The sequence below is a fragment of the Ailuropoda melanoleuca genome, chromosome 4 (genome assembly GCF_002007445.2).
Source record: "Ailuropoda melanoleuca isolate Jingjing chromosome 4, ASM200744v2, whole genome shotgun sequence".
Taxonomy (NCBI): domain Eukaryota; kingdom Metazoa; phylum Chordata; class Mammalia; order Carnivora; family Ursidae; genus Ailuropoda; species Ailuropoda melanoleuca.
Window position 1 is genome coordinate 94010840 of NC_048221.1, and position 14110 is coordinate 94024949.

The following is a 14110-nucleotide window of genomic DNA, read 5'->3' on the forward strand; positions in this document are numbered from 1 at the left end:
ACCACCCAGATATAAACCATTTTGTAGCAGAAAGTTCCATTGGGCAGGGTCATTCTAGAGGAGAACAAAAATGGGGATGTGGGGGCGCCTGGGTGGCACAGCGGTTAAGCGTCTGCCTTCGGCTCAGGGCGTGATCCCGGCGTTGTGGGATCGAGCCCCACATCAGGCTCCTCTGCTGGGAGCCTGCTTCTTCCTCTCCCACTCCCCCTGCTTGTGTTCCCTCTCTCGCTGGCTGTCTCTATCTCTGTCGAATAAATAAATAAATAAAATCTTTTAAAAAAAAATGGGGATGTGGTGGGAGAGGGGAGAATGGGGGATCCTGGTCTAGGCCTGGCTCAGCTTATGGGAGAGCACCTAGGTGGGGGTGATGCAGTCTTCTTTGGAGAGAAGGACTCTTGGCAGGTGTGGAGAAGTCTTCTTAATTATATGTTTTCTTTCTGTGAATTCTGGTAAGTTCTCCAACAGGACACATATTTAGGGGTGTCAGGCTGCTATGCCCAGGGGTCCCTGGAGGACCCCCCCACCCCGCCTCAGTGGGGACATCCTGATCTTACAGGGGATTGTAGTTTCTGTCTTTCTCTGGTATCCAGTATCCCATGCAGGGGGTGCCCGGAGCCCGGATGCCCGTGCAGATACGGGTGAAGCTCTGGTTTGGGCTTTCTGTGGATGAGAAGGAGTTCAACCAGTTTGCTGAGGGAAAGCTGTCTGTCTTTGCTGAAACCGTGAGTGCCCGCCAGCCTGCCCTTGCCTGTCCCCTGCCCCCCCAAGCTGCGCTGGGCCCCACTCACTTCTCTTTATCGCTTGCTCTCCAGTATGAGAACCAGACCAAACTGGCCCTCGTTGGGAACTGGGGCACAACAGGCCTTACCTACCCCAAGTTTTCTGATGTCGCGGGCAAGATCAAGCTCCCCAAGGATAGCTTCCGCCCCTCAGCCGGCTGGACCTGGGCTGGAGATTGGTTTGTGTGTCCAGAGAAGACGTGAGTCCTGGGCAGGGAGGCTGGGGGGCCCCTCTGTGCCAGTCCTTTCCCTGAAAGGCCGAAGTCCCAATAGGTGCCCTACTTGCTCCTCCTGCCCCTATGCTGGCCACAGGGGCTCCCACCCGAACTCTTCCAGGGCTGAGGGCTTGCTAGGGGGCATCGTTTCTGGAAGGGCTCGAACACTGGGAAGGTCCTTTTCTATTAGACTAAAGTTGGCCTCCATTGGACTTTGCATCGCTTGGTTGCAACCTTCTTCTCCCAGAGGCCACAGCCTGGTTCCTCCTCCCCGTGTTAACCCTTCCCAGGCCTGAGGCCCCTCCTTTCTCTCTGTGCCTCTTAGAACAAGGCCGTCTGGCTGCAACACCGTCCCTGCCTTTTTCTCCACTCTTGTTTCCTGTTTGGTTGACGTTCAACAGCTGGGTTTCTTTCCTGTCCTTTGCTTAAATCGAAGGATAACGTAGAAGTGCACACCTTCCTTGCCTCTTACATTTCAACCACTGTCTCCTGTTGAGCTTTGACGACCCACCAGCCTTTTGGTGTCTTCGGCTCCCTTTCTCTTTTTGGTGTCTTTCTCTTTCTTTATCTTGGGTGCTGGTATATCCTTCTGTCTGTGAATGTCTCTAGCCCCCCCCCCCCTTCTCTCTTCCCCATTGACCCTCTGCCCCTCCTTTCCCTCTCCTCTCCGCCCTGTTGTTGGTGGGGTGAGGCTGACGCAGGAAGCTTGGCCGAGGCCCTGGGGGTGCTCTGCTGGAAGCGGTGGGTGTGGAGGGGGTCTTCAGCAGAGGTTCTGACCCCCTGCCGCGCTGCCCCAGGCTGCTCCATGACACCGACGCGGGCCACCTGAGTTTCGTGGCGGAGGTGTTTGAGAACCAGACCCGGCTCCCTGGAGGCCACTGGGTCTACATGAGTGACAACTACACGGATGTGGTAAGGGGCTGCTCCAGCCACAGGTGGGCTTTGCCTTCCCCGGGTCCTGGACCCTGGGGCTCAGGAGGGGCCCATGGCTCAGAGAAGATGGGATGTTTCTCCCCTGCTCCATGTCCCCGACTTCATGCTCTGGTTTCCAGAGGGGTAGTGTGAGGTCCAGGGCGGGCAGGACACTGATCCGGAGTCGTATCTGGGCCTTCAAGGACATATGTTGTCAAGTTGCATCTTTTCTGCTTCGTGGTGACATGTGTCTTCTCACGCTTGCCTGTCCTGTGTTGCCCTAGAATGGGGAGAAGGTGCTTCCCAAGGATGACATTGAGTGCCCGCTGGGCTGGAAGTGGGAAGATGAAGAGTGGTCCACGGACCTCAATCGGGCCGTTGATGAGCAAGGTGGGCAGCACATGGAGCCCGGTGAGACCCACCCCAGCAAGCGCAAGAGGCGTGCTGGTGGGACAGCTGAGTGCGGGGCCTCATGCCCTGGGACTCTGGCCTTCCCTGGGCTTCTTCCTCTGGAGGACTTCCTGGATGACCCCTCACTTACGGCTGCATATTAAGTCAGTGGGCCCTCACGAGCCTGTGACTGTGCCCGGGAGGGAGAGAGAGCCTCTGGGGAGATGGGGAATGGCCGGGCAGCGGCCAACAGGTGCCCTTCCCCCAGGCTGGGAGTACAGTATCACCATCCCCCCGGACCGGAAGCCGAAGCACTGGGTCCCCGCTGAGAAGATGTACTACACGCACCGTCGGCGGCGCTGGGTCCGCCTGCGCAGGAGGGACCTCAGCCAGATGGAGGCCCTGAGGAAGGTGAGTCTGGCAGATGCGGGGGGTGAGGCCCTGGTTGGGGGAGGCCAGCTGGGCACAGGTGCACACCTGTGTGCTTGGGACATGTAGAAGGTGCGTGGGCTCCCTCGAGGTGCTCGCAGATCACACCCAGCACACGTGCAGCTGCTCACAGGTCCTGGCGCCCACGTAGATCATAGCGGTACACGTCCAGATGCTCCCAGACAGAAAACCCCCAGATGCCCGTGACCGTGCAAGGAGACCGGACTTGGGATCACACATGGACCCGGAGGGTGCCAAGACACACGGATACCGGGTCTGTGGCTGGGTGTCCCGGAGGCAGAGCCTGAGACAGGGGTTTGGCTGCATGCAGCTTATTGAAGCAGGGTGCCCAGGAGTGCTGGGAGCCAGGATGCGGGTCTCAGGCCAAGTCAGCTTTGGCCTGAGCTGTGGCTTGGGGCAGGGCGCACCCTGGAGCAGCACAGAATCATCTTCGCCTGGAGGCGAGGACCCTGGGGTTTGTACCCTTTTGGTTATGTCGTTGGCTGCGGTTGCTGGGAGTGGGCTGAGGCCCATATCCTCCCCATGGAGCCTTCTCCCTTCACCTGGGCAAGTCCTGGCTGGAGCTAGGAGTGGGGATGTGTGCGCCATGCTGGTGAGCACGTGTGCGCCCTGTTGCCGGCTGGTGCCTTGGTGGGTTCCATCAGCATCTACCAGGGGACGTGCACGCAGTATGAGCACACAGGCCCATGGGCGTGCCCAGATCCCCACAGGACAGAGCCGTGGAATGGGCGCGTATGAGTGAACAACAATGCACACACCTGTTCTTGGAGCCCCCCGGATGCCCAGGTCCTGCACAGCCTCAGTGCCTGCCTCCCCTGGTCCCTCTTGTGCCCTGTTCTTTCTTCCTTCCTAAGCATGCATTTGAATTTTGGCCCAAGAACCAGGCCTCCCCCAATCCAGGAGTAGCCTTTGGCATGACCCAAATTTCTTCCTTTCTCTTTGGGCACGGAGAATCTAGAGAGGGATGTCGCTGGGTGCAGGGAGAAGCAAGGTTTTGGGACAACAGACTGTTTGTGGTTCCATGAACCAGACAGACTCCACCTTCCCTGTAGGGGTGCCCAGGGGATGGAGGTGAACCTTGTCAGGCAGGGGGCCTCGCCTGATCCGTCACCACTGACATCCCTCCCAGAGACGGGTACTGCTGCCTTCTGGGACTGGCTCCTGCTGCTTAGTTCATGGCCAGCGTCTGCTTAGTTCATGGCCAGCGCCTGAAGGGCACCTGAAGACAGTGTCAGGTCATCAGCTGGGTAGGAAGGGGCTTCCAGGCCTCTTTCCAGGCCTGGGAAAGGGTCCTCTCGAGGAAATGCAGGGCTGGGAGCCCTCCACAGCTGACCTAGGCCTAGCCTCAGGGAGAAATAGCCTGGGGTGTGGAAACAGAATCTTCATTGACCCACTTCTATTTTTATAAGCTGGGATGTGAAGAAGAAAAAGGAAATGACAAGAAAACCTTGGATTCATGAAATCCATCCATAATCCAAGTAAACAAGCCCAAAGCCCAGGGTTTTCATTGCTGCTTAGTCTACCTGCCCTCTCTGGCTCCTCGGATCCCCACAGCCCGGGGAGCCTTTTCCCCTCCTGATTTTCTGACTGTGATTCTTCTGCTCAGAGCCCCCCTCCTCCAGGTGGCCTTCCCAGCTGTTCCCACCTGGAGGGCGCTGGTGTGGAGCGGGTGGGGAATCGTGGAGGGCAGGCCAGAGAGGCGCTGCAGGAGCCCAGCCCAAGGTCTCCGTGTGGGCCGCCGAGCAGCAGTTCCTGAGTCTGTCCTGTTCTCCCCACGCAGCACAGGCAGGCGGAGGCGGAGGGCGAGGGCTGGGAGTACGCCTCGCTCTTTGGCTGGAAATTCCACCTGGAGTACCGCAAAACGGATGCATTCCGTCGCCGCCGCTGGCGCCGCCGCATGGAGCCGCTGGAGAAGACGGGGCCTGCAGCCGTGTTTGCCCTTGAGGGGGCACTGGTATGTGGCTGGGCCCGTGCTGGGTCGGTGAGGTGCCGTTTGCTTTCCCAGGGCTGTTTGCGGCTGAAGCGGGAGCCCCCAGGATAGGACTTCAGGTGGAACACTGGCTGGTCCCCTTGGCTTTGGTTCCTTTGGGGTTGCCTGTGGGGAAAGTGGGTGGCAGTCTGGGTGTCCTCCTAATATAAAACAGCTCCCTTCGTGGCACCGGGAGACCCGCTGCTTCTCTGTGTAGTCAAGATGGGAGCAGGCAGAGAAGGCCTGGGTCAGACGGAGGTCACAAGTCTGACCTCTGACTGGAGCCAAGGGACCTGGCTCTTCTCGAAGAGGCTGGTTGCCACAGGGTGGGTCTGAGAGGCTTTGGCTTAGCCCCTGGGAGTAGCCAGGGAGGCCTAATGACCCTTGAATATCCTTGGTTGGACACGAGTCCTGCTTGGTTGGACGGAAGCCGTCTGATGGCATCCCTGAGATTCTGGGGGGAGAGATGTACCTCAGGCTGGCGGTCCTGCCTTACAGTATACTTTCTGGAGCCAGTAAATTGGGGTCAGCTCAAGGTTACCAGGATCTGGCTGATGTGTTCCCCCAAAGATGAGCAGACCCTTCCTAGACAGTCTGAGTAGGGCCATTCTCCACTCTGTTTTGGTCTGGGGATTCCTGGAGGTGGGAGGAGATGCCCAGCATGAGGCCCTTCTTCTGAAATCCAGCCAGGACTGTGCAGCCCCTGGGGATTTGGGTGGTGACTCAGGGACCAGGTCCCACCAGCTTTGATAGTTGATGGGATCTGAGTGTGTCCATGCACACCAGTTTTGTGTGTGTGTGTGTGTGTATGTATGTGAGGATTTGGTTGGAGGGAGGAGCAGTGGGGCTTTGCCCTGAGCCGAGGAGCACAGAGGGCAGGCTGAGGATCTGACGGGATGGATACAGGGAAGGGAGTTGAGACTGGCGGTGCCCCAAGGGGTTTCCATCCCTCTCAGGCCTTGAGGGTGGGCTAGGGCCAGGGGTGGCAGTATGGGAGAGGAAACCCCTTGGGGGCCGGATAATCCCGGATGTCTGATGATGTCTTGGGGCCAAGTTTTAGGGTGGCTGGAAGGAGACGGCAGAGCTCCAGGCCCCTGGGCGCATGCTCAGGGAGGGCAGGAGGAAACTGCTGCCCCAGCTAGGGCAGCCCCAGCTAGAGGTCCCATGGGGCAGGGCTGGCATGCGTTGACTCTTTTGTCCTGTCAGAAAGGGCCTGGCTTGGGCACCGGGCAGGGCCTGGGGGTGGGCTTGTGGCTCCAGCTGAGGGGTGGGGGGATAAAGGCCTTGGCAGAGCTCAGAGTCAGGGTCTGAGAAGCCTGGGTAGATACCCTAAGGAACAGAAACTCAATGAAATGGGCTACAGAGAGAAAAGGAGTTTAAGAGCTCAGATGGACGCGAGAGTGAAGCAGGCATTAGGCCTGGCAGGAAATGGGGGTTCGCACAGTATTCCTGGGACTGTCTCTGACTCGCTCCTCTGTCTTGGCCTCATTCTCACACTGGTTCACTCTGGGTGGTAACAAAGATGGTGCCGACATCGACTTTACAACCAGCAAAGCCCTGCTAGGCAAAATAGCACAGCCCACCTGGCATCCTGTGTTTTCCTCACAGCTGGAGACCACAGAGAGGAGAGTGCTGTTTTCTCCATAATGCCGTGACAGTCTTGGGTGTGACTGACTGGCTCTTGTGGCCATGTGCCCATGCCAGCCTGAGGGTGAGGAATGAAATGTTCTGATTGGCCATTCTGGGTCATGCCCCTTTTCTGTAGTTGACAGCACCATCAGGATGGGGAGAAGAGCAACTGGAAAGGAAAAAAAAAGCCGGCAAACAGTGCTGGGCAAAGAGCTACTGATGATGGCCACGGGACTCCGTTCAATGAGCAATAGGGAGCCAGTGTGGGTTGTTGAGCAGAGGAGTGCTCTGGTCAGAGCTGGGCTTCAGGGCCATTAGTCAAGTAGCCATGGAGGCTCGTTGGGGTGGAAGAATGGAGACCATCAGGAGACCATCAGGAGTCTTGGTTAGAGATCTGGGATGAGGTGACCATCTGGGCTGGGCGCTGGGAGCCAGAGTAGAGGGAAGTGCAGTGGCAGAGTTTGGGGAGGGTCAGATGGGCCCAGAGGCTCTGCTGGGTGCGTGGTAGGGCTTCTCCCATCGCCTGGCCACAGGGCGGGCGGGGTGGGCCTGGGGCTGCGATGAGTTCATGGTTGGCCCTGGCAAGTCTGACACACATGGTTAAGTGCTGTGTGACGAAGGCGGGTCTAGCAGTCGCTTGCCAGGCCGCCCAGGGCAGGGAGGCCAGGGCCGTGGGAGAGAGGATGCGAGGCCAGAGGTAGCCAGAGACACATGGACGGCAGTGTGGATGGGTTCTGGGGCTGGCCAGGATCTGGGGGAAGGAGATGAGCAAGGCTGGGGACCCACTGCCAAGCTTTCATGGCTCGGTGACTGGGAGAACGAAGGGGGGCACTTCCCAGAAGCAGAGAAACCAATCCATTTATTCTTTATGTGGGAGAAAATGTCATGAGGGAGCACTGAAATCAAATGTCAAGTCAACAGACGTGGGGAGGTGGTGGATTGTGAAGCAGGTGTGCCGCGTCTATGATATGCAGCAGAAACCAACATAGCGAAGCCCTCAGTCCTGGGGGAGCTTGGCTGACAGAGAGAACCAGAGGCAGACAGTGGTGGGAGAGGCTGGATCCCACAAACCTGCAGTTGGAGGACACAGTTTGGAAAGTCTGTAGGTGTGGCCAGCATTTGGACAAGGCCACAGGCCCATTTGACAGTAACTAGCTGGACCACTCTGTACTTCAGTGACTCGAACCTCCATCAGCACCAACACACACACACACACACACACACACACACACACACACACACACCCTCTCCTTCATGGTGACCTATATGTGCTCCTATCCCCAAATCTGCTGTCCTTTGTCCTGGCAGGTACTGATGCCCCAGCCAAGGCACTGGGGCTAACGTCCAGCCTGCATTATGGGAGCAGATGGTAGGGTTCTCTGGGTTCCAGGACCCCGCTACTGTCTTGGGTGCTGGCCTTGCCCACTGGTCACTGAGGTCAGCTGATTCTCTTGGCGGGAGCACGGTGGGATAGGCGAGGCTTCTGAGTGGAGCAGGTTTGGTCTGAATTCTGCTTCCTAGCTGTGGACAGGTCACTTAGCCCTTTGGCAACTCTGTTACCTCCTCTGTGAAAGTCGCCGCGTCCTAGAGTCATTGTAAGGGGTAACTATGTGACACGTGTAAGGAAGTGCTTCTCAGGCCGAGTGAACATAGGAGCGATGAGGAGGTCTTGTTAAAATGCACACCCGGGATTCCGTGTCCGGGTGAATCCCAGAGTCTGCATTTCTAAGAGGACTCAGGTGATGCCATTGCTGCTGGTCCAAGGACCATCTTTGAGGGGTGAGGATGTGAAGCACATCGGGCATCAGGAAGATGATGGAGGTGGTCCCATCACCCTGCTCCCCCGCTTGGATGCCTTTCTGAGAGAGGCAGGGTGTATCCATGACTAGGTGAAGGTGTGTGGCCAGGGTCCTAGGGAGGGGAGCCAGGAATGATGACATGCTCTCCTTGCTCCCTGGTGAGAGCACAGTGATCTTTACTTCTAATGACCCCTGACCTGGTGATGAGGGCCTTGCCTACGGGGAACTGTTGTCGATTAGGAAGAAAGGCACTCACACGTGAGTACAAATGCACTGTAGGGTCGGCGTCTTTGAGGTGCTGGAGGGCAGAGGGAGTCATTCCAGAACAACGGTGTCTAATGAGGGAGGCTTCTTGGAGGAGGACATTGGGAGGAAGACCTTGAAGGAGTCTAGGGAAGCACCGTGGGTGGTGGCCAGGTGGTCTTCCTGGTCATCTGACATTTCTGGATGTCTGGGTGCGAGGACCAGGCCTGTGGCGCCCCCTTGCCTCCTACCTCCCCGCTCCTGGCCCACAGGTCCACCAGCAGGCTGCGCCTTGCTTGCCAGTTTCCCTCCTGAAGACATCTTGCTGGAAGGCAGGCCCTGTCTGCTCATTAGCACGGGCAGTCTTTCCCTGAAACCTTCTGCTGGGGCCAAGCCTGGCTCCCTCCGTGGAGCGGGAGGCCCTGGCTCCGTCTGCTAATCGTCTGCTGTCTCCATCCCGAGCATTATTTTATTTTCGTATTATTCTTTTTCCAGCTAATATCCTGGCATTCCCAAAGACACCGGTTTCATAATCTTCCTGGCGTTCCCAGGGAGCTGGGAAGCAGAGCACAAAGCTGCTATTATAACGCGTTCCATCCAGCCTCCCTCTCCGCGCCCCACACCCCTTGCTGCCGCCACCGCCGGCTCCCACCCAGGCACCCCTTCCCGACGCCACCAGCCTCTCTGGGAACTCCGGTGACGGCTGCTGCGATGAGCTCACGGAATCCATCCTGACGCCCTTGCCCTGGGCCTGCCCTCCATGCGCAAGGATTTTTCCAGAGCCCTGCCTCTGTGCTTGGCCCTGAGTGTTAGGAAGGGTTTTCTGAGATGCCTGAGGCTGGGCAGGAGGGAAGGGGACGGAGACTCGGCAACATGTGCTCCGAGCCTTGGAGATTTTTAGAGCTGGAAGGAACTTGTGTGTTTGAAAGGCGCTCTCCACCTGGCTTTGGATCCCCTTGAAACTGGATGCATACTTGTGGGTGTGTGGGTATGATCCGTGTACGCGAGCATGTCCAATGTGTAAGCACATGGATGATGTTTGCACACACAATATGTGTGCAACGTGCCTGTGTGTGATATGTGTGTGTGCGTGTGTACCAGTGATGTGTGCCCATGTGTGATACGCATGCGTGTGCACTGTGGGCATGTGTATCTGTGATGTGTAAGGTCTGGCCCAAGATCTATGGATTTCTTCAGGTCTCAAGGGAATTTGGGAGCCCAAAGAAGATAAGAATTACTGAAATCCATTTTACCAGGTGCCAAAGATCAGGCTGAAAGCTTTATGTGCATGGTCTCATTTTATCCTCACAGTGACCCCAGAAGACTGGAGTCTATTATTATATGCATTTTACAGTTGGGGAGACTGAGGTTCCAGAACTGCACTGTCTAATACAGTAGCCGCTAGCCACATGAGAGTATTTCCATTTATAATTAAAGTAATTAAAATAAGACAATTTAGGGGCGCCTGGGTGGCTCAGTCGTTAAGCGTCTGCCTTCAGCTCAGGGCGTGATCCCAGCGATCTGGGATCGAGCCCCACATCAGGCTCCTCCGTTGGGAGCCTGCTTCTTCCTCTCCCACTCCCGCTGCTTGTGTTCTCTCTCTCGCTGGCTGTCTCTATCTCTGTCAAATAAATAAATAAAATCTTTAAAAAAATATAAAATAAGACAATTTAGTTCCTCGGTCTCACCAACCACGTTTCAAGTGCTCAATAGCCACACCAGGCCCGTGGCCACCATACTGGCCATGAAACTATAGAACAGTTAGATCATTGCAGAAAGTTCCGTTGGACAGCGCTGTTCTAGAACAACTCTGAGCCCCTAATCTTACTCCAGAAGAAATTGAGGCCTGAGAAGGGCTTTGCCCAATGGCACAGCATGAGTCAGTTCTAGAACCAAGGCCAGACAATGGGCTCTTCTGTCCTCTCCCCAAGTTCATATTCCCACTCCCGTTAGGGCATAATGTCGTCCTCCTAGAGAAGGCCCTCGAGCGGGGTCCTGGGGAGGGCAGCTGGCCGGAGCCCTCAGCTGTTGGCGTCACTTTTCTTGTGTAGCCATGTGGCTTGGCTTCCCCGGAGCAGTAGGGCAGCTAGAGAGGAGCTGGCACCGCGACCCCCACCCTGAGAAGCCTCCGGTTGGTTGTCTGAAGTCTGAGTCCCGACCCGAAGTGGGGAGGATCTATGGAGACAGGCCTTCCAAGCCCCAGCCTAAGGGCAGAGATGGGCAGCTGGGAGTCGGAAGTACTGGGAAGGGGGTCAAGGAGAGGCTGGAGCCAGAGAGGAGTTTGGGATTTGAGCTGCCTGAAAAGGAGGTCAGATGTGGTGAGGAGGGGAGGGGCCGTCTCTGCACCAGGATGAAGCCCTGCTGTATGCAGAGCACCCGGGCCTAGTTCGCAGAGTGGGCACTTGGGCCCAGGGCGGCACCTGTGAGGTGAGAGGGGTTTGCCTCATTAAAGAACCCAAATCCCCACATAGGCCAGGGGTGGGGGGCGGAGGTGATTCCATGTTTCCCTGGCTTCTGTTTCTTAAATATGCCAACTGAGCACCTGTTGTATACATGGTATTGTGCTAGCGGGAGCTAAGTGAAGGCTGGCTGGCCTCTCAAGCAGGGGCCTCCCTGCCCCTCTTACTGCCCCGCATGGAAGGACCATATGGGTAATTCCTTTAAACTGGTGGAACTCAGGATCTGTCTCGTTCCAGATTTGAATGCTGAAGTCTGGAGAGTCCAGCTGTGTGTCTGTGTACCTGAGACAAAAGACCAGCACACAGGCGTGCACAGTGCTGTGGAGTGTGTGTGTCACAGCTGGACAGATGTGGTGGGGGCCCCACGTGTGTTATTGTACACACACTGAGGTCTGCATCCACAGTTGTTAAGGTGACCTTATCACTTATTGTCATAATCACGCAGGGAAGCAGGTGTCAGCTGGGGCCACCCCAAAGCGGGCCGTACGGTGGTCCTAATTTCGGAGGCGCTCTGGTATGGGGTAGAGCGTGCTTGAGACTTCTCTGCAGCCTCCCCATTTGGACACACGGAAAGTCTAGAGGGACGTGTGTGCACACACACACTCACACACACACAGATGCTTGCGCCAGCCCACACGTGGCACCGTGGATTCTCCAGGTTTCCTGATTCCATTCCCAAGCTCCCCAGGGGCTGGCCAGTAGTTTTGCAAGGATTTTTGCAGCTGCTTCCAAGCCCCAGCTCCAGCTGTAAATTAAATGGGGTTGCACCCTTGCCTGCTATTCTACTTATGGTTGCAATCAGCCCTGATTAGGAAGGGAGGTCTGTGCTCCCGAGTTCCCTCTTTTAAAGTGTTCTCCTTCTTCGGCCTGGCCTGCTAGCCTGTGTGGGGTTTCCCTGGAAGCTGAGGCTGGGCGGCCAGGGCAGTGATGTGGGCCCTGGGCTCCCCAAGGCCCTGACTTGGCGCTCAGCCCTGTCCCATCCCAGAGCCCTGCTCAGGTGCTGAGTTTCGAGGGGGAAGCTGAAGCTGGAGAGAGCCCAGAGGGGCTGTTGGGGGACCCCCGGCTCTGTCAGTTAATTTGCTGTGCGACCCCAGAGAAGGCATTGACCTCTCTGGGCCCCAGTGTTTTCACTTTCAGGATGGCGGTGATAACAACACAGCAAAAATAATAACCTCCCCTTCCAGAGCCGGGGTCGGCAAGCCAGAGCCTACAAGCCTAGTCTGCCCTTGGCCGTTTTGCGTAGACAGGGCTTGGCTGGCACGTGACCAGGCTCATTTGTGTCTGCATTCTGTGGCTGCTGTCCTGCTACAGTGGCGACCGAGGAGTTGCGACAGAGACCTAATGCCCTGAAAAGGGGAACGGATTTACTCTCTGGCTCTCTCTGAACGGCGTTTACCAGCCATTCTAGAGCATGTGTCTGTGCCAGGTGTTACCTCTGCCCTGGTTGTGTATTATCTCCTTTAACGTCCCCAGCAATCCTTTGATAGAGGGTTTATTACTACACCCATTTTACAGATGAGCAAATGGAGGTACAGAGAGGGCAAGTCATAATGATTCTAGCGGTGTTTCCTCACATGAGCGTTAAGAACAATTCTGTGCAAAACCGGTGGGTTGTTCAGAGTTTACAGCATACTACCCCCGTGGCTGTTTGTTATTTGGTTGTCCCAGCAAAGCCAATAGTGAGGAAGAGGTCCTGGCCGTTCACCCTAGGGCTTGCTGGTCAATGTTTTATAACTGGCTCTCCAGGAAAAAAAAATAAATCCAAAACAAACCCAGTCCGGTTTGTTGTACTCGCTGGTTTCCGTGGTGTAATATCTGCGCTGTGGCTGATTTCAAGCTGGCGAGGTGACACCGCTGAGAGTGGAGATGAGGGGAGAGGAGCCAGAGCAAACGGTTATATAGTATTTCCAGCCCACAGATCCATTAGATGTAAATAACCTCAGGACTGGAACAATGGTTAAAAGTCGTTAAATAATTAGGAAGTGATGAGTTTGCGTATTTATCACCTTTTTAAAAAGATTTATTTATTTATTTATTTTAGAGGGTGGGGGAGGGGCAGAGAGAGAGGGAGAGAGAGAATCCCAAGCAGGCACCACGCCCAGCACAGAGCCCAATGCAGGGCTCCAATCTATGACCCTGAGATCATAACCTGAGCTGAAATCATGAGTCAGACGCATAACTGATTGAGCCACCCAGGCGCCCCTATCACCTCTGGTTTTAAAAAAATTTCCATAGTTGGGGCACCTGGGTGGCTCAGCTGTTAAGCCTCTGCCTTCGGCCCAGGGTGTGGTTCCGGGGTCCTGGGATTGAGCCCTGCATCAGGCTCCCTGCTCTGCTTCTTCCTCTCCCACTCCCCCTGCTTGTGTTCCCTCTCTCGCTGGCTTTCTCTCTCTGTCAAATAAATAAATAAATAAAATCTTAAAAAAAAATTTCCGTAGTTATAAATTTATATGATTTAATTGTTACAAATGGCTGTGTTTAACGGCCGGCTTGCAATACACCTGAAAATTTACTAATGTGCTCTTCTGAGCCAGGCGGGCCGGCTCCAGCACTCTTGGGGGTCCCCTGGTCCTGTTTCCATAAGAGAGAGGGGCCCCCGTCATAGCATTCTTCCCAACAGCTCTGTCACCTGTGCTCTCTGGGTCCATTAGACACTGGAACTGAGCCCTTCTCAGGAAGCCAGGAGGGCGGCTGACCCCCGAAACCCACCTGCTTGACTCTGATGGGACAGAGGGTGTCCCGGTCACCCTGAGATACCGCCGAGGCTCTGTTGTTTCCTTCCTGACCATCACCGTGTGGCTGCAGTGGCTCTGTCCTTGGCCTGCTCGGCCCCGGGGACCCTCTGCTCAGCCTGTCTTGTTGCTGCATCCATCGCTGGTCTTGCCCCTTCTTCCTCCATCCTGCCTCCGGGTTATAGACCCTGAGCCAGATCTCTGGGCCCCGTATGGATGAGGCGTCTCACCATTGCCAAAGGGAGGAGGCATGTGTGTGACCGACAACCAGTGGGACAGGAGGAATTTCAGACATGCTAGCAGTCTGGGGCTTGACCCTGGATCCAGTTTAGGTGGGCTGAGGGCTCCCCTTCATAGGCTGCATGTTTTCGCAGAACCTGCCCCCCTCCTGCTGGTGTGGTGGCCACACCAAGGTCCTGGGGCAGGAGTCCTCAGCAGTTAAGGTGGGTTTGGCCGCTGGCTCTGGGGACCCCGGGGGGCAGCCCTGCACCATCTGGGAGGGAGAGAGCTCCTCGCACTCGGAAGCTCAGGCT

At 56.3% G+C, this 14110-nt stretch overlaps 1 protein-coding gene across 1 annotated transcript in view; it reads left to right on the plus strand.

Annotated features, from left to right (window-relative positions):
* The window catches only part of DYSF (dysferlin), a 208483-nt gene that overhangs the window by 102316 nt on the left and 92057 nt on the right, over window positions 1-14110 (plus strand). The window contains exons 25-30 of the mRNA XM_034657277.1: window positions 591-722; window positions 813-979; window positions 1792-1906; window positions 2191-2296; window positions 2565-2707; window positions 4527-4700. Of these exons, the coding sequence (XP_034513168.1) occupies window positions 591-722; window positions 813-979; window positions 1792-1906; window positions 2191-2296; window positions 2565-2707; window positions 4527-4700 (837 nt within the window). The remainder of the gene's footprint in view (window positions 1-590; window positions 723-812; window positions 980-1791; window positions 1907-2190; window positions 2297-2564; window positions 2708-4526; window positions 4701-14110) is intronic.